At 43.2% G+C, this 21,017-nt stretch overlaps 2 protein-coding genes across 2 annotated transcripts in view; one reads left to right on the top strand and one right to left on the bottom strand.

Moving 5' to 3' along the window:
* Positions 1-3,341: 3,341 nt before the first annotated feature.
* LOC118377722 (ras-related protein Rab-39B-like) lies at positions 3,342-14,339 on the bottom strand. Its single transcript, XM_035764669.2, has 5 exons — positions 12,138-14,339; positions 10,241-10,474; positions 9,073-9,253; positions 8,791-8,916; positions 3,342-6,847 (listed from the first exon to the last, which is right to left on the bottom strand). Exons 2-5 carry the CDS (start codon positions 10,453-10,455, stop codon positions 6,728-6,730), a joined length of 642 nt encoding a protein of 213 aa, XP_035620562.1. The 5' UTR covers positions 10,456-10,474; positions 12,138-14,339; the 3' UTR covers positions 3,342-6,727.
* A 1,321-nt stretch (positions 14,340-15,660) lies between these two features.
* Positions 15,661-21,017, top strand: part of LOC118377731 (ras-related protein Rab-38-like) — a 9,703-nt gene continuing 4,346 nt past the window's right edge. The window contains exon 1 of the mRNA XM_052497704.1: positions 15,661-16,355. Coding sequence (XP_052353664.1) covers positions 16,163-16,355 — 193 coding nt within the window. The 5' untranslated portion in view covers positions 15,661-16,162. The remainder of the gene's footprint in view (positions 16,356-21,017) is intronic.

The raw sequence follows: 21,017 nt of genomic DNA on the forward strand, positions 1-21,017 counted from the left end.
ATAGCATCCCTCTGTTATAGCTAGCTAGCTAACATAGCATCCCTCTGTTATAGCCAGCTAGCTAACATAGCATCCCTCTGTTATAGCTAGCTAGCTAACATAGCATCCCTCTGTTATAGCCAGCTAGCTAACATAGCATCCCTCTGTTATAGCCAGCTAGCTAACATAGCATCCCTCTGTTATAGCCAGCTAGCTAACATAGCATCCCTCTGTTATAGCCAGCTAGCTAACATAGCATCCCTCTGTTATAGCCAGCTAGCTAACATAGCATCCCTCTGTTATAGCCAGCTAGCTAACTTAGCATCCCTCTGTTATAGCCAGCTAGCTAACATAGCATCCCTCTGTTATAGCTAGCTAGCTAACATAGCATCCCTCTGTTATAGCCAGCTAGCTAACATAGCATCCCTCTGTTATAGCCAGCTAGCTAACATAGCATCCCTCTGTTATAGCCAGCTAGCTAACATAGCATCCCTCTGTTATAGCTAGCTAGCTAACATAGCATCCCTCTGTTATAGCCAGCTAGCTAACATAGCATCCCTCTGTTATAGCCAGCTAGCTAACATAGCATCCCTCTGTTTGAGCAGGGTGATTCAGTAGCTTAAACTAGCTAGCTGCATTTGCTAGCTAAGTGAAAAACGTATATTTTGCTCTTGCTTCATTTTGAAAGAAATGAATTTGTTCAAAACTGTTCAACTATTGTCTTTGAGTCAACTACTCAACATATTTTATGCACTGCAGTGCTAGCTAGCTGTAGTTTGTTTTCAGTACTAGATCAATTATCTGATCCTTTGATTGGGTGGACAACGTGGACGTGCTGCAAGAGCTCTGATTGGCTGGAAGACGTCCTCAAATTGTCATAATAACTGTGTCAGTCTATGAATGGGGGTGAGAAACATGGGCCTCCTGGGTTTTGTATTGAAGTCAATGTACCCAGAGGAGGACGGAAACTAGTTGTCCTCCAGCTACACAATGGTGCTTCCCTACAGAGTGCTGTCGAGGCTACTGTAGACCTTATTTGCAAAATAGTGTGTTTTTTAATTATTTGGTGACGTGATTTTATATTTAGTATAGTTTTATCTAAAATGGATAACTTTTTAAAATGTTTTACCATTTTTAGTTTTTATGAAATTCACTGAGGATGGTCCTCCCCTTCCTCCACAAACCCAGAGTTTCATCAGTAGACACGGCATGTTTTATATTTAACTGACCTGGAAGACCACGTGTTGATTTTAAACACTGAACTGATCAATTAGCGAAGTACCTCAGTGTGGTGCCTAGTTGGGACAAAATCCTGCACTATCTGCATCACTCCAGGAACAGAGTTGTGTTATATACGGAACTATACACCTTTTTAACGAAACACCCTTGTGTTTAACAGCCAATCAGTATCACTCCTGAGGTGGACGGTCAAGGGGATATGTAAATGAGCTGTCTTGCGGTTTGAAGTGTGCCCGCGTGAACAGTGTTCATTCTTACCATGCTTCAGATATAAAGACAAAAGTAATAGTACTCCAGTCTCCATTGTCAAGTTAATTCTACCGTGTCATCTAGAGCACGACATGGTTGCCTACCGGTGTTGTATGGTGAGGTGACTGAGATTAAATGGTTACTCAGTGACAGTGGGGCTGATCTCTTATCTTATTGAAAATAAGAATGTGTTCTTAACTGACTTGCCTGGTTAAATAAAGGTAAAATAAAAAATAAATAAAAAATCAACGTAGTAAAAGGATAGCCCCCCCCATGTCAAAAACTATCTGATAGCAACATCTGTCATTTTTTTTATTTAACTAGGCAGTTCAGTTAAGAACCAATTCTTATTTACAATGACAATTCCACACCATCTGTTGTGATTTATGAAAGAGGAGAAATCTACAGGCCTCAATCCCAAAGGATCGGAATGCTTGGCATCACTTTTCAATCAAATGTATTTATAAAGCCCTTCTTACATCAGCTGATATCTCAAAGTGCTGTACAGAAACCCAGCCTTAAACCCCAAACAGCAAGCAATGCAGGTATAGAAGCACGGTGGCTAGTGAACTCCCTAGAAAGGCCAGAACCTAGGAAGAAACCTAGAGAGGAACCAGGCTTTTGAGGTTTTATGTCTTGACAAATGTGGGTATTTAGGTTGAACTATTCCCTATGAGGGGTTAACCCATGTGATCTGAACTGACGCCTATGTCCCTAAAGGGCTGATTAGGATAGTAGCACCGGACTCACCGCTAGGAATGAAATGGGGAGCTTTAGAGAGTTTGACCTGATCTAGCTGTTTGGATAATTCCTTCAATAACCTAGTTTTTTTTCTTCTGGCAATTATTAATTTCTCCATTGTCGGCAGGTAGCCTTGTGGTTAGAGCGTTGGGCCAGTAACCCGAAAGGTTGCTAATCGAATCCCTGAACTGACAAGGTAAAAATCTGTCATTCTACCCCAGAGCGAGGCAGTTAGCCCACTGTTCCCCGAGCGCCAAAGACGTGGATGTCGATTTTAAGGCAGCCCCCCGCACCTCTCTGAGTGGTTCGGTTAAATGCAAAGTCACATTTCAGTTGAACAACTGACTAGGTATCCCTCTTTCCCTTTCTAAATGCTGGGGAGTCAAACTCATTCCATGCTTTTTTTCTCCCCCTTTTAACTTCCTTTCTAATCAGTGGAGAGAAAAACCCTCTGGTCTGGGTATAACTAGACTCTCCCACAGACAAGCTGGTTGACAATGACACCTAATTTGCCTTGTATTGTCATCTAGTGGTTGATTTCTGGCACTGCAATGGGTAACCTATTATGACGTCACTACATTTTACCCACACACACACGCGGGTGCTACAAACCCATTATGACGTCACTACATTTTACCCACACACACACACGGGTGCTACAAACCCATTATGACGTCACTACATTTTACCCACACACACACGGGTGCTACAAACCCATTATGACGTCACTACATTTTACCCCCACACACACACGTGGGTGCTACAAACCCATTATGGCGTCACTACATTTTACCCACACACGCGGGTGCTACAAACCCATTAGGACGTCACTACATTTTACCCACACACACACGCGGGTGCTACAAACCCATTATGACGTCACTACCCACACACACTCGGGTGCTACAAACCCATTATGACGTCACTACCCACACACACGCGGGTGCTACAAACCCATTATGACGTCACTACCCACACACACGCGGGTGCTACAAACCCATTATGACGTCACTACATTTTACCCACACACACACACGCTACAAACCCATTATGACGTCACTACATTTTACCCACACACACACACACACACACACACACACGTGTGCTACAATGTAAGACACACGGAGCAAAACTGGTGTTTTACCGGTAACATTTTTTATTGATTTTTTTTTTTTTAGTACATTTCAAGTTGTTTTGATAGAATAGTAGTGGCCCAGAAAGTTCCATAGATGTTGAATTGAATGAACAGTAGTTACATGGTATTGTACAGATTGGAGACAAAGAGAAGAAGATGCCATCGGGTAAAATGAAAAGATTCATCCTGGGTCCTATTCATTAGGGCACAACGTTGCAAAACAGAGAGGGTAGTTTCCTCTCTTGTCTTCCGTTTGGTGCCCAATGAATACGACCCTAGTAATGCTGTACATTGATGGTCTACTTGCGTGTTATGTTGTTTATGAGCAACAGCTAGCCTGGTATCCAACTGATTTCACAGCGCTTCTCTTTTGTTTCCTTTCATTATGTCTGGTTTTACCAGGCTAAGTAACTGCTTGTCCACGTTCAGTAGCCGACATTGTCGAACGATGTCGTTACAATTTCCATGAATAGAGCTAAACGTGGAACGTTGTTCTATATGCCACAGAGCAAATTTCTATCTTGAACTTTCCAAAACGTTGCTGAACACGCCCCACGTCTGCCTGTGTGTGACACAGTAGATAGAAGTTGCCTCTAAGAACCGATACAGGATCCGATGTCTTTGTGTTAGTCTACTGGTAAAGGTTAGTGTTGGGGGCTCTGGTAATTTGATCCTATATCTGTGATTAGAGACCTTACTTACATAGTGTCTTATTAGATGATGAGGAGCAACTGATCCGAACTCCTTGAACCCTCTGATACTAGTCTCAACCCGTCTGTCTAGACAGACTACTCTGATACGGTATAAGCATTGGAGGAGATTGGTGAAGACACCGTTGTTCAGTTAAGAGCACTGAATAGAATTATACTCTGTTCTAATTCGATGGGTGGAACATCATGATGTCCAAGATTCTGTTCTAGAACCAGAATGTCCACGAAACTGGGAAAAGCACAAAGTAACCCAAAGAAGTCCATTCGTGATCCAAGTCGTAAAGGAGCGAAAAGTCCCTCGTCAAGACTCTGCAAAATGGTCCCAGATTTGATGATTGAGAACGTTTACCATCCACTCTTCCCTGTCAAGGGTAATCCTACATGATAGATGTACACAGTCACCCCAGCTCCCCTGGCCCTGAAATGTTAGATTGACATACGATAATGCATCACTCTTTGGAAAAGGTGGACGATATCAGTTCATCCTTGCAGTTATTAATTACACAAATCAAGTAGATGAAAAGGTGCCCTACAGAATCAGTAGTATACACTCGCCCATTCAGAGGAAAGCAATGGTGCTTCCCCTATCCAAAACAAATAACCTTATCAGATTATTAAAATCTTATTTCAATCTCATCACTAGAGACAAAGGAATCATAGTTTTCTTTCTGATGAGAAAGAAATTGACCTTTGAACACAGTGGCTACAGAACATCTTCAACTGAAAATAAAATGTAGGACACAGTTTGTTACAACGCAGCAACTTCTGTCCCTCCACCTATTGTGCCCAAACCATTTAATGTTTCAGTTACCAAACCAGAAAAGGTTATTGTTACATCGTCTTAGTCATTAACAAAATGTGATTTTATTTTTGGAATGAGTGTCCTTATTTCTATACTGGTTTGAGATATTGAATGTACTTGTCTGTTGCCATACTTGTGTCCTATAGAGTTAACTGTAATTTAGATGTGCGCAGGTGTGGAATTCTAGGTAGTTGTGGTGTTTTTAGAGTATGTTCTCCTAGCTGTTACCATGGGTTCCTCCACTAGATTCCAGAATCACTAGGACAAGTTATGGTGTTTTTAGAGTATGTTCTCCTAGCTGTCTCTCCACTGTTACCATGGGTTCCTCCACTAGATTCCATTATCACTAGGACAAGTTATGGTGTTTTTAGAGTATGTTCTCCTAGCTGTTACCATGGGTTCCTCCACTAGATTCCATTATCACTAGGACAAGTTCCAGAGACATTGTTCAAACGTACTCAAATAAATAGTCCTCCTCTGTTGTCAGTTTGACCCTCCTCAGGGATTTGGATTCTTGCAAAGGGGAACAGGTAATGTTCAGGTAATGTACCGGTACTCAGGGATGCCTAATATCCCCTTATAGTCCACCTTTTACTGGGTCGTATTCATTAGTGCACACCATTAAGAAAAAATAAAATAATGTTTTTGCTATAAAAAAAAAGTTTCTTATTGGTTCAGGTTGTCCCTTCCTGTTCTGTCCATTTCCTCCATTTGATGTGAAGTGAATACGTCCCTGGAGTCACTTTGTCCACCTGTACTGTCAGTCAAACAGTCGTTCCCTTACATCCCTGTCCACAGGGTCCATAAAGCCCATTACGGTGTTGGATAGGGATTGTACAATGGTCGTTGGATGATGGGTGGGGAAAAAAAGTCGAGAACCACAGAGTTTTTGAGACCAGATTTAGTTTCCTTTGGGGGGGAGGGAAGAGACTGAGAGCCCCCTCCATCTTAGTCTCCTTTAAACTGAGTCAAATAGAATGTCGTTTTGGCTAAATCTTGCCCAACCATGGTGTGTGATGCCTTCTGAGTGTACAAATTGTGTTATGGGATTGCATATTGGAAGAAAGGAGATGGGGAAACCAGGGATCTATACTACATGGCCAAAAGTCTGTGGACACCTGCTAGTCAAACATCTCATTCCAAAATCATGGGCATTAATATGGAGTTGGTTTGCCCTTTGATGCTAGAACAGCCTCCACTCTTCCTGGAAGGCTTTCCACTAGATGTTGGGACATTGCTGCAGGGACTTGCTTCCATTCAGTCACGAGCATGAGTGAGGTTGGGCACTGATGTTGGGCGATTAGGCCTGGCTCTCACTCTGCATTCCAATTCATCCCAAAGGTGTTTGATGGGGTTGAAGTCAGGGCTCTATGCAGGCCAGTCAAGTTCTTCCACACCGATCTCTACAACCTGTGAGCTTGTGTGGCCTACCACTTCGCAGCTGGGCTGCTGTTGCTCCTAGATGTTTCCACTTCAGAATAACAGCAAGTACAGTTGACTGGAGCAGCTCTTGCAGGGCAGAAATCTGACAAACTGACTTGTTGGAAAGGTGGCATCCTATGATGGTGCCACCTTGAAAGTCACTGAGCTGTTCAGTACCGGCCATTCTACTGCCAATGTTTGTCTATGTAGATTGCATGGCGGTGTGCTCGATTTTATACACCTGTCATCAACAGGTGTGGCTGAAATAGCAAAATCCACTAATTTGATGTGTCCACATACTTTTGACCATGTAGTGTAGTTGTGGGTAAGATCCCTCCATCCTGATGCAGATCAGCAGAGGGTAATTGCTAAACTAGAGCTGAAATGGATCCAGGAGGACCTAGGTGAAACCAGGCTTGAGTCAGAGATCTCTCTAGTGATCCCTCCAGATCAGCAGAGGCACCGCCGGTCACTCTTGGTGACCTCCTCGGAGGAGTGGACCACGTTGGGGACGAAGCCGCTCTTCACCCCTTCCCAACCCTCCTGGATAGTGATGTCACCGCTCCTTACCTAGGGCCAAGATATCAAGGTTAAGTATTCACATGCAGAGGCTTACGATTAATTAACTAAGGTAACACTTTTATTTTACAGCCCAGTATTAGTAGTGATGGGGAGGGGGGATCGATAGTTACATATCACAATATTATTCTCCAGGTATTTATTTATTGCTACTGTAGGTTGTGTTAACTAGCGCTAGTTGGCTATACCTGCTCCAAATCCTATAGCTTGTTCTCCATCTTCTTTCTAAATGCTGAGCCAACATGCTATTTGTTTCCCTGACTGATTCAGTGTTTTCTCCTGCTCTCTCTCTCTCTCTCGTCTCTCTGCAGCAGACACATAGTGAGCCATATGTTTGGAACATCATCATCGCAATAAAGTCACAGTATCAAACAGCAATACATATAGAATCACAGTGTCAAACAGCAATACATATAGAATCACAGTATCAAACAGCAACACATATAGAATCACAGTATCAAACAGCAATACATATAGAATCACAGTATCAAACAGCAATACATATAGAATCACAGTATCAAACAGCAATACATATAGAATCACAGTGTCAAACAGCAATACATATAGAATCACAGTATCAAACAGCAATACATATAGAATCACAGTGTCAAACAGCAATACATATAGAATCACAGTGTCAAACAGCAATACATATAGAATCACAGTATCAAACAGCAATACATATAGAATCACAGTATCAAACAGCAATACATATAGAATCACAGTATCAAACAGCAATACATATAGAATCACAGTATCAAACAGCAATACATATAGAATCACAGTGTCAAACAGCAATACATATAGAATCACAGTATCAAACAGCAATACATATAGAATCACAGTATCAAACAGCAATACATATAGAATCACAGTATCAAACAGCAATACATATAGAATCACAGTATCAAACAGCAATACATATAGAATCACAGTATCAAACAGCAATACATATAGAATCACAGTATCAAACAGCAATACATATAGAATCACAGTGTCAAACAGCAATACATATAGAATCACAGTGTCAAACAGCAATACATATAGAATCACAGTATCAAACAGCAATACATATAGAATCACAGTATCAAACAGCAATACATATAGAATCACAGTATCAAACAGCAATACATATAGAATCACAGTATCAAACAGCAATACATATAGAATCACAGTATCAAACAGCAATACATATAGAATCACAGTATCAAACAGCAATACATATAGAATCACAGTATCAAACAGCAATACATATAGAATCACAGTATCAAACAGCAATACATATAGAATCACAGTGTCAAACAGCAATACATATAGAATCACAGTGTCAAACAGCAATACATATAGAATCACAGTGTCAAACAGCAATACATATAGAATCACAGTGTCAAACAGCAATACATATAGAATCACAGTGTCAAACAGCAATACATATAGAATCACAGTATCAAACAGCAATACATATAGAATCACAGTATCAAACAGCAATACATATAGAATCACAGTATCAAACAGCAATACATATAGAATCACAGTATCAAACAGCAATACATATAGAATCACAGTGTCAAACAGCAATACATATAGAATCACAAAACATATCGGCACCTAAGTATTGTAATACTATTGTGAGTATTGTAATACTATTGTGAGTATTGTAATACTATTGTATCGTGAGGTCCCTGGCAATTCCCAGCCCTAGTATTTATCAGGTATTTATTTTGAAATGACTTGTTAAAATGGCAATAACCTAATAATTGTATATTAATTACAATTTAGTTTCTTTGAGATTCATGTTTTCACATGCGTAGGTTTGTACCACATGTGGTACCAGTTTATGGGACCAGCCCATTGCTTTAATAGCCAAGGGTTAGCATTGATAATGTGACTCCATTTAGATTTTTGACTCCGGTTGAAGAATGTTATCTCCTCACCAGGTGGAAGATGTCCCTGGTCAGCTCCGTGAAGGCGTGCTCCACATTGATGGCGTCGCGGGCCGAGGTTTCTACGTAACGCATCCCGTAGGCACCGGCGAGTTTCTCAGCTTCCTGACGAGTCACCTGCCAATTTTTTTTTTTTAAAAAGGTAAAGATTCTATTTTATTGTCTGATTTCATAGAAATGTGTTTCAGGCGTCATTTATAGTGTCCTTTGTTAGGGTGAGGATTCTTTCTTCAAATGCTCAATCAAACACACACACACATTCTGATAGGCTACCTGACGCTGAGGCTCCAGGTCACACTTGTGTCCGACCAATAGGAACACGATGCTGTGTGGTTGGACGTGACTCCGGGCCTCCTCTAGCCAATCATGAACGTTCTGGAAGGAGCGACGGTTTGTGATGTCAAACAGCAGGAGCCCGCCCACCGAGTTACGATAGTAGGCTCTTGTGATGGACCTGAGAGAGGGTTGAGATGAGAGAGAACATGAGATATAGATGGACTATTGGCTACGAAGCTGATCCTGGATGACATGGCAGATCACAGTGGAGGATATAAACATCCACATCATTGAGGAAACATCTGAGATGTTATCAAGAGTGTTACTGTTGCATCACACTCATCACGAGGACAAATAAGTGTCGTTCTGAACTAAAAGAAGAGCGTGAGGGAGAGAGGTGTTAGGAGACAGATATAAAGGTTAGAAAAAGGGAGAGAGTGGGTAGTGAGGGAGAGGGTAAATTTGGCAGAAGAGAGAAAGAGAATGTGAGGGGCGGGAGAGAGGACAGGAAGTGGGAGGAGGGATATGACAGGCAGGCAAGGTGTGGGTGGATAGAGGGAAGGGGAGGTGGAAGAAGAGGACTTCAAGAAAGAGAGAATGAAGATAGGAGGCTGGTAAAATATTCATAAGAAAACAGTTGAAATGAATCAGAAGACACAGATACAGAGCAGGAAATGGAGAGATGGAACGCTGACGAAGCGTGTGTGTGTGTGTGTGTGTGTGTGTGTGTGTGTGTGTGTGTGTGTGTGTGTGTGTGTGTGTGTGTGTTCAAAGGCTGCTAGGTAAATGTATTTAAAAGGGTCCTCATATACTTGTTTTGTATGTTTTATAAATGTCTATCAGGCCTATTTAGGCCTGTCCAATGTGTTACCAATGTTCCTGTAAATGTTTAGATAGGCCAATAACCGCATACCCTTTGTACTTTGCATAATAAGGCTCTTTTTGACTCGTCAATAACCCTAATCAGTAGTGGAATGACACAACCTGACTTCAGTGTGGACCTCAGTCTTGTTGGACAGGAAGCAGCATTGACACAGCAGAGCGCGTTGGCATTCGAAAGGTAGGCTATGATAGATCACTACCGAAAGAGGTTAATATTCGATGATAAATACCTGTCACCATCCTTAGACACACACACACACACACACACACACACACACCATACCTGAACCGCTCCTGTCCCGCAGTATCCCAGATCTGTAGCTTGATCCGTTTCCCCGGTTCGATCTCCACCAGGCGAGAGAAGAAATCTACGCCAACTGTGGGGTCGCTCACCTGGGCGAAGCGTCCCTCTGTGAACCGCCGGATCAAACACGACTTCCCCACCGTCGAGTCCCCAATGACGATGAGTCGGAACTGGTACAGCCATATCGCCTCCATGGTGACTACTGTCTAGCTTCTGTTGTTGGGTAAATCAGGCACGTGGAGAGAGACACAGGCGAATGGACGCACAAAACCAGAGTCAGACAGGTAACCCGTAACAACAGTGTTTACTTGGGGACCCCAGAAGGCTAGAGACGGCCCTGGCGATGAGTTAAAAGGCTGTACTTCTCATCTTGATATAGCCATGGTTTTTATCTAGGCCCCCGGTGTTACCATAAAGCAATAATGCCAGAGGAGGTGTGGTATATGGCCAATATACCACAGCTAAGGAATGTTTCCTCTGCACGACGCAATGTGGAGTGCCTGGATACAGCCCTTAGCCGTGGTATATTGGCCACAAACCCCCGAGGTTCCTTATTGCTATTATAAACTGGTTACCAACATAGTTAGAGAAGTAAAAATACATGTTTTGGCATACCCGTGGTGTACGGTCTGATATTCCATGACCTTCAGCCAATCAGAATTCAGGGCTCAAACCACCCAGTTTATAATGCCTATTATAGCCACATGTTTAATTACAAGCATGTGACTATAGGAGATCTGATTTTCTAGCCTATGTTGGCCTACTTTCAAGTCACTTGACTTGGCTATGTCACCTATTTGATAGTCTGTTTTAGGTTATCAAGGATTTATTTTATTGCTGAATATACAAAGCCCTGTTGAATTTCCCTCTAAGAAAAATAAAGTTATTTCATTCTAGTTGTAGCCAGTGGTAAGTAAGTAACATAGCTTACATATTTGATTCTATATTCTATTCCATGTTCTATAGAACTATGCTTATTGAAAACACTACAATGCAATAATTTATTATGGTATTGCATTCTATGCACAGGCCTGGTTATCCAGCCATCACACTGCCTCTAGTGCCAACTAAAGCTCACCGCCACTACCTCACTCTGCTTGGCCGGGGGATTACACAGTCTGCTTAATATGCAAACACTCTGCCTACCGTGGACACACAGATCCCCTAGAGAATAACCATAATACCCACCCCCATAGCTGTTGACTCAGCCCGGATATCGGCTTTAACTAGGATCTCTGGAGCATTGACACGGACAGTTGACTGTAACCTATTACAGTCACCTATAGGGGACAAAACGATGTCTATTGTAGAGCATACCGTGGATGTGGCTCATTTGGTAGAGCATGACGCTTGCAACGCCAGGGTTGTAGGTTCGATTCCCACAGGGGTCCAGTATGTACATGTTTCCACTCACTACTGTAAGTCTCTCTGGATAAGGGAGTCTGCTAAGTGACTAAAATGTCCAAATAATATTTCACATAAGGTGCTTTTGGATTCAAATCAAATGTTTTTTTTCCAGACCTACCAAGGTCAATGAATGGGCCCCTCCGTGTTTCCTTATGGCAGGACGATTGTTATTATTATTATAGGGATAGTTCAACCTGATCTGTCAGTAGGCTAATGGGGAATCGAATGGAGAACAGCTGGCTAGAATAGAATCTACACGATGATTTGATGAACTTTAGCACATCACATCTGTCACTCTCATAACAGGCTTCCAAGACCACAAGCAGTGTAACTTAATCCACTTTATTCAAAACCTTTTCTTATTTCTCTCATCGTTAACCTGAAATTTCAAATGTATTTTAATGGGATCGAGGTCACAATTACGAGAAAGGCCTATAGCCTAGGAGAACGTGGAATGGTTTCATCTTACGTTGTTTAGTTGCGGCGTTCAGAACCCGAATGCTGCAGGTTCCATCGTTTCGAGAAGCTCGTCTCCTCTTTCGTAGAACAAACGCCGGAAAAAGGTCTTACAGCGACACATAAACCACAGTTTACAATTCCCCTGGAGAGATCCAACGACGGGTCTAATGTCTTTATTACGGTTTATAACGATAACAACGGGCTCGAACGTCCTAGGTCTAAGAGAAGAATCAACAGCACGCTTTACTCCACAAAAGGTTATTATTTGTAGGCGGAAGTCTACACTATTGTCTACAATCACACTCGTTTCGAATGTGATACATTCGACGGGTTCGTTTTCTTTTCACTACTCTCTTTTTTTCGTTTCCTGTTTTTGAAGGCCGCAAAATGTTATGAAATGAATGTTGCTGTTGATGAAATGGCAGCGCTAGCAGCAGCATCACAGAACCTGACTCATTCCACTTCCCCGCCCGCATCAGCACCACTACTACCGTAAACATCAATATAGAGGCGGACAACCACTTTTCTCATCTCTACAAAAACCCACAGCGACACAAATAGCATAAAATAAAACTCTATTAGACTAGGCCTATATATCAACTCTTGTTATAACACCATTATAAAAATCGTATTTAAATGTTGTGGTTTTGTTTTTATATCATATCAATCATTTTACCTGTTGTATGGCAACCCTTTTTGGTGGGTGAAAGGGCACTATATTCCTTAACGGAACTGTTTATTCCATACATACTGCCCCTTTTTGGTGGGTGAAAGGGCACTATTCCTTAATAACGGAACTGTTTATTCCATACATACTGCCCCTTTTTGGTGGGTGAAAGGGCACTATTCCTTAATAACGGAACTGTTTATTCCATACATACTGCCCCTTTTTGGTGGGTGAAAGGGCACTATTCCTTAATAACGGAACTGTTTATTCCATACATACTGCCCCTTTTTGGTGGGTGAAAGGGCACTATTCCTTAATAACGGAACTGTTTATTCCCCACATACTGCCCCTTTTTGGTGGGTGAAAGGGCACTATTCCTTAATAACGGAACTGTTTATTCCCTACATACTGCCCCTTTTTGGTGGGTGAAAGGGCACTATTCCTTAATAACGGAACTGTTTATTCCCCACATACTGCCCCTTTTTGGTGGGTGAAAGGGCACTATTCCTTAATAACGGAACTGTTTATTCCCCACATACTGCCCCTTTTTGGTGGGTGAAAGGGCACTATTCCTGAATAACGGAACTGTTTATTCCCCACATACTGCCCCTTTTTGGTGGGTGAAAGGGCACTATTCCTTAATAACGGAACTGTTTATTCCCCACATACTGCCCCTTTTTGGTGGGTGAAAGGGCACTATTCCTTAATAACGGAACTGTTTATTCCCCACATACTGCCCCTTTTTGGTGGGTGAAAGGGCACTATTCCTTAATAACGGAACTGTTTATTCCCCACATACTGCCCCTTTTTGGTGGGTGAAAGGGCACTATTCCTTAATAACGGAACTGTTTATTCCCCACATACTGCCCCTTTTTGGTGGGTGAAAGGGCACTATTCCTTAATAACGGAACTGTTTATTCCCCACATACTGCCCCTTTTTGGTGGGTGAAAGGGCACTATTCCTTAATAACGGAACTGTTTATTCCCCACATACTGCCCCTTTTTGGTGGGTGAAAGGGCACTATTCCTTAATAACGGAACTGTTTATTCCCCACATACTGCCCCTTTTTGGTGGGTGAAAGGGCACTATATTCCTTAATAACGGAACTGTTTATTCCCCACATACTGCCCCTTTTTGGTGGGTGAAAGGGCACTATTCCTTAATAACGGAACTGTTTATTCCCCACATACTGCCTACCAAACAGACCCGCTGATGTAAAACATTTATTGGAGCTTGTTCAATTTGATAAAACGGTTGCGTTACGGGGGACATGTCGGTAACCAACCGATGCTTCACAGTGCGCTGGGACGAATTTTTCTTTATTTTATTCAACCTTTATTTAACTAGGCAAGTCCGTGAAGAACAACTTCTTATTTACAATGACGACCTAACCCAGACGACGCTGGGCCAATTGTGCACCGCGCTATGGGACAGCCTGGAATCGAACCAGAGTCTGTAGTGACACCTCGGACCACTGCTCCATTCTGGACATACACTGGTATATGTATATTTTTTTGTTTCTCCCTGCTGCGCTATGTTGCGTCAGAGCGATGGACAGACAGTACAGTCAACGTTTGGCTTGTTAACCTATGGTAGCAGGCGTAGAACGACCAGACTTGTGTTAACCTATCGTAGCAGGCGTAGAACGACCAGACTTGTGTTAACCTATCGTAGCAGGCGTAGAAAACACAGGCTTGTGTGGGCGTAGACAAATTTATCGGTTAAAGGGGTGTGGTCGTCAAACAGCTGACGCTTCACGCTCAGAGGAATGGCAACTGCTTATACATGAGATGATCGCGCGCACACAGGCTGCTTGACCTAACTTGACAGCTGATGACATCACTTTTTATAACTTTTTTTGCACGAGATGGAACGGTCACAAACACGTCACCAACACGGACAGTTGTGCGTGAATACATTGGACGTGTATGGAAAAAGAAAAAGTGATAAAATAAATAAACTGGAATATTTTTGAGAATGCATATTTGTAATAAGTGAGACAGGATATGAATGTTTGTTTCTTTCTCTCTCTCTTATCAATTAATGTACCAGTTTAGGCTAGAATATGTGGAGGATTACCTTATTTGGCATACAGACAACTTCAGGTAATGGGGGAAAAGGGAGCTGCTGAAAAGTGGACCCATATGGAACGAGAAAAAAGATAGACACTGACTTGGACTCAGAATGATGTAAAGTATTTAAGTAAAAATACGTGAAAGTACTACTTAATTCGTTTTTGTGGGGTATCTGTACTTTACTTTTTATATATATATTTTATCCTGACACCCTAATTTACTCGTTACATTTTGAATGCTTAGCAAGACAGGAAAATAGCCTAATTCACACACTTATCAAGAGAACTTCCCTTGTCATCCCTACTGCCTCTGATCTGGCAGACTCACTAAACACATGCTTCGTTTGTAAATTAAGTCCGTGTTGGAGCATGCCCCTGGCTATCCGTATGTATTATGCCATCTAGTTTGCTTTATATAAGGAATCTGAAATTATTTATACTTTTACGTTTGATACTTAAGTATTTTTTTACCAATACCATTTACTTTTGATACTTAAATATTTTTTTAAACCAAATACTTTTAGACTTTTACTCAAGTAGTATTGTACTGGGTGACTTTCACTTGCACTTGAGTCATTTTCTATTAAGGTATCTTTTACTCAAGTATGACAACTGGGTAATTTTTTAACCACTGCTTTGAAAATGTGTTTCTTTATGTAATTTTCCATGACATTTTTGTATGTGAACAACTGGTGTAGTTGGCCTTCATTTGATCGGTTAAAGGGGTGTGGTCGTCAAACAGCTGACGGGCAGAAGAAGCTTCACGCGCAGATAAACGGCAACGACTTTTAGAAAAGTTGAGCACGCACACACACCGCAGGCTGTTTGACCTCATTTGACAGTTAGTTAATGACTTTGCGCTGACAGCACTTTTTTAGAAGTTCTTTTTAGCGCCAGATGGAATGAAGTTTTAGGTAACGGGTGAAGAGCCACCAATACGCACAGTCGTGCGTCGATTCATTGGACTTGTATAGAAATAGAAAAACGGAGAAAATACAAAATCACTTCCGGACTATTTTTGAGTGCATATTTTGAATAAGTGGAGACGGGATGTAAATGTTTTTTCTCTATCAATTGACTTGTAAACTGTCTTATTTGTCACACAGACAACTTCAGTAACGGGAAAAGAGAGCTGCGAAAAGTGGACCCATATGGAATAAAAACAACTGAAAAAAGAGACACTGGCTTTTGGAATATTTTTTTCTGCATGTCATTTTTCATAAAACATTTCTATGTGGACAATAATGTGGTGTAACTAGACGTGATTGTTTTCTACCAACTCATAGCCCAACCATGCAGCAACAACGCTTGCTCAAGGTCCTGGTCATCGGTGACTTGGGTGTCGGCAAGACGTCTATAATCAAGCGTTATGTCCATCAGATATTCTCTCAACATTACCGGGCCACCATAGGAGTAGACTTCGCTCTCAAAATCCTCAATTGGGATCACAAGACGGTGGTGCGTCTGCAGTTGTGGGACATAGCCGGTTAGTAGCCTAAATGAATTACCTTATTGTAATTACCTACCCTACGTTGCCTACCTTTTGGGTTGCATAACTGTGTGTTATTTTATAAGACACACAAGTCTACAATATGTCACGCATTTAGGCCATGTTCCACGTTAAACGGTATCGGCCACTCGGTTGGTAAGCTAATTAGGTGTAACTAAAATACTCTATAGTTTTGTAACGTTTCTATTTTTATACGACACATAGGATTCTTAACGATAGGTTAAGCTCTTAATCAGTAGCAAATGATGCCCAAAACGCTGGCATGCACGCACGCCGGACAAAATCGCGCGCACAAATACCTATATATTCATGAGTCTTTGCCAGAAGTCCTCACTAGAATAGTAAACCAACTAACATTCAGAGAAGTGAGGATATGTTGCCAGTCCTCACTTGTAAAAATTTAATTTTAGGTTTAGGGGTTAGAATTAGGCTTATAATTAGGGTTACATTTGAGGTTAGGGTTTAGGGAAAATAGGATTTTGAAAGAGAATCAATTGTTGGTCCACAAAAAGTCTTCTCAGGTATAGTAAAGCATTGCTGTGTGTGTGTTTTAGCCCATCTGTCAACAGAGCAGACCGTTTATGGTGCTGTATCATCTAGACTTTTCCCTCCTAATCATCTCCACCAAAGATAATGTCATCACACCATGTCTACCAGCTGTCAGTGTGTATGATGACCAGTCATTCTCACGCCAGGGCTCCGTTGAGAGTAGGTGTGCTGATCTGGTATTTTTTTAATAACGCTGATCTTGGGTCAAGATTTTCTTTCTCGATTAAAAAATGAATTAAGAGTAGACGGACAGGGGGAATCTGATCCTAGATCAGCGCTCTCACTCTGCCACTTTATACATACCAGGTCAGGTCTCCTGCCATGTCCATATCATACTATAATTTACAGACCAGCGTTTCCCAAAGCTGGTCCGCGGAACCTCAAGAGGTGCACCTTTTATTTTTTGCCCAAACACTACACAGCTGATTCAAATGAACAAAGCTTGATGATTAAGTTGACTATTTCAATCAGCTGTGTGGTGCTGGGGCAAAAACCAAACACCTGGCCTCCTGAGTGGCGCAGCGGTCAGGTATTGCATCGCAAGGCTTGAGACGTCACTACAGATCCGGGTTCAATCCCAGGCTGTGTCACAGCCGGCCGTGACTGGGAGACCCCACAATTGACCCAGCGTCGTCCAAGCTAGGGGAGGGTTTGGCCCAGCGTCGTCCAAGCTAGGGGAGGGTTTGGCCCAGCGCCGTCCAAGCTAGGGGAGGGTTTGGCCCAGCGTCGTCCAAGCTAGGGGAGGGTTTGGCCCAGCGTCGTCCAAGCTAGGGGAGGGTTTGGCCCAGCGCCGTCCAAGCTAGGGGAGGGTTTGGCCCAGCGCCGTCCAAGCTAGGGGAAGGTTTGGCCGGCCAGGATTACCTTGTCCCATTGCTCTCTAGCGACTCCTGTGGCGGGCAGGGTGCAGTGCACGCTGATGTGGTCGCCAGTTGGACGGTGTTTCCACTGACACATTGGTGCGACTGGCTTCCAGGTTCAGTGAGCAGTGTGTCAAGAAGCAGTGCGACTGGCTTCCAGGTTCAGCGAGCAGTGTGTCAAGAAGCAGTGCGACTGGCTTCCAGGTTCAGCGAGCAGTGTGTCAAGAAGCAGTGCGACTGGCTTCCAGGTTCAGCGAGCAGTGTGTCAAGAAGCAGTGCGACTGGCTTCCAGGTTCAGCGAGCAGTGTGTCAAGAAGCAGTGCGACTGGCTTCCAGGTTCAGTGAGCAGTGTGTCAAGAAGCAGTGCGACTGGCTTCCAGGTTAAGTGAGCAGTGTGTCAAGAAGCAGTGCGACTGGCTTCCAGGTTCAGTGAGCAGTGTGTCAAGAAGCAGTGCGACTGGCTTCCAGGTTCAGTGAGCAGTGTGTCAAGAAGCAGTGCGACTGGCTTCCAGGTTCAGTGAGCAGTGTGTCAAGAAGCAGTGCGGCTTGACATGGTCGTGTTTCAGAGGACGCATGGCTCTCGACCTTCACCTCTCCCGAGTCCGTACGGGAGGTGCAGCTATGGGACAAGACTAACTACCAATTTGGAGATCACGAAAAAGGGGTGAAAGTAGAGCCCCAAAAAATATACAAAAACAACAACAACGTGCACCCCTTGGGGTCCAGAGGACCACGTTTGGGAAACGCTGCTATATAAGGATAGAAAACGGATCCTACATCAGCACTCCTGCCCTGAGCCTCATTGTCAATAGGAGTCCTAAACAGTTTGTCCTTAGGGCTGGCTATGTGTTTAAAGCTCAGTGGGAACTCGTCTCGCCTTAGTGAATGGAGATAGACGTTGTGGAATGGCACAATGCATGCAGTGGATAGACAGAGATGGTGTGGTAAACAGAGATAGACATTGTGGAATGGCACAATGCATGCATGCAGTGGATAGACAGAGATGGTGTGGTAAACAGAGATAGACGTTGTGGAATGGCACAATGCATGCAGTGGATAGACAGAGATGGTGTGGTAAACAGAGATAGACATTGCAGGAAAAGGCTTTTCTGCCAGGTTCCTAATCTGATGTTATTCAAGCAATGCGTGTTAGCAGCAACCGCTACATTATACAACCAAAAGGATGTGGACACGTGCTCATTCCAAAATCATGGGCATTAATATGGAGTTGGTCCCCCCCCTTTGTTGCTATAACAGCCTTCACTCTTCTGGGAAGGCCTTCACCAAGATAGATGTTGGAACATTGTTGCTATAACAGCCTTCACTCTTCTGGGAAGGCCTTCACCTAGATGTTGGAACATTGCTGCTATAACAGCATCCACTCTTCTGGGAAGGCCTTCCACTAGATGTTGGAACATTGCTGCTATAACAGCCTTCACTCTTCTGGGAAGGCCTTCACCTAGATGTTGGAATATTGCTGCTATAACAGCCTTCACTCTTCTGGGAAGGCCTTCCACTAGATGTTGGAACATTGCTGCTATAACAGCCTTCACTCTTCTGGGAAGGCCTTCCACTAGATGTTGGAACATTGCTGCTATAACAGCCTTCACTCTTCTGGGAAGGCCTTCCACTAGATGTTGGAACATTGCTGCTATAACAGCCTCCACTCTTCTGGGAAGGCCTTCCACTAGATGTTGGAACATTGCTGCTATAACAGCCTCCACTCTTCTGGGAAGGCCTTCCACCATTGCTGCTAGATACTCTTCTGATGTTTGGAACATTGCTGCTATAACAGCCTCCACTCTTCTGGGAAGGCCTTCACCAAGATAGATGTTGGAACATTGTTGCTATAACAGCCTCCACTCTTCTGGGAAGGCCTTCCACTAGATGTTGGAACATTGCTGCTATAACAGCCTTCACTCTTCTGGGAAGGCCTTCCACTAGATGTTGGAACATTGCTGCTATAACAGCCTCCACTCTTCTGGGAAGGCCTTCACCTAGATAGATGTTGGAACATTGCTGCTATAACAGCCTTCACTCTTCTGGGAAGGCCTTCACCAAGATAGATGTTGGAACATTGCTGCTATAACAGCCTCCACTCTTCTGGGAAGGCCTTCACCAAGATAGATGTTGGAACATTGCTGCTATAACAGCCTCCACTCTTCTGGGAAGGCCTTCCACTAGATGTTGGAACATTGCTGCTATAACAGCCTCCACTCTTCTGGGAAGGCCTTCCACTAGATGTTGGAACATTGCTGCTATAACAGCCTCCACTCTTCTGGGAAGGCCTTCCACTAGATGTTGGAACATTGCTGCTATAACAGCCTCCACTCTTCTGGGAAGGCCTTCCACTAGATGTTGGAACATTGCTGCTATAACAGCCTCCACTCTTCTGGGAAGGCCTTCCACTAGATGTTGGAACATTGCTGCTATAACAGCCTTCACTCTTCTGGGAAGGCCTTCACCAAGATAGATGTTGGAACATTGCTGCTATAACAGCCTTCACTCTTCTGGGAAGGCCTTCCACTAGATGTTGGAACATTGCTGCTATAACAGCCTCCACTCTTCTGGGAAGACCTTCACCTAGATAGATGTTGGAACATTGCTGCTATAACAGCCTCCACTCTCTGGGAAGACCTTCACCTAAATAGATGTTGGAACATTGCTGCTATAACAGCCTTCACTCTTCTGGGAAGACCTTCACCTAGATGTTGGAACATTGCTGCGGGGACTTGCCACATGCTTCTTCCATTCAGCTACAAGAGCATGAGTGAGGTTGGGCACTGATGTTGGGTGATTAGGCCTGGCTCGCAGTCGGCGTTCCAATTCATTCCAAAGGTGTTCGATGGGGTTGAGGTCGGGGCTCTGTGCAGGCCAGTCAAGTTCTTCCACACTGATCTAGACAAACCATTTCAGTATGGACCTTGCTTTGTGCACAGGGGTATTGTCTTGCTGAAACAGGAAATAACCTTCCCCCATCTTTTGCCACAAAGTTGGAAGCACAGAATCATCTAGAATGTCATTGTATGCTGTAGCGTTAAGATTTCCCTTCATTGGAACGAAGGGGTTTAGACTGAACCATGATAAACAGCTCCAGACCATTATTCCTCCTCCATCAAACTTTACAGTTGGCACTATGCATTGGGGCAGGTAGCGTTCTCCTGGCATCCGCCAAACGTAGATTCGTCTGTCGGACTGCCATGTGCTGAAGCGTGATGCATCACTCCAGAGA

This window comes from Oncorhynchus keta, chromosome 35 (assembly GCF_023373465.1).
Source record: "Oncorhynchus keta strain PuntledgeMale-10-30-2019 chromosome 35, Oket_V2, whole genome shotgun sequence".
NCBI classification, from domain to species: Eukaryota; Metazoa; Chordata; class Actinopteri; order Salmoniformes; family Salmonidae; genus Oncorhynchus; species Oncorhynchus keta.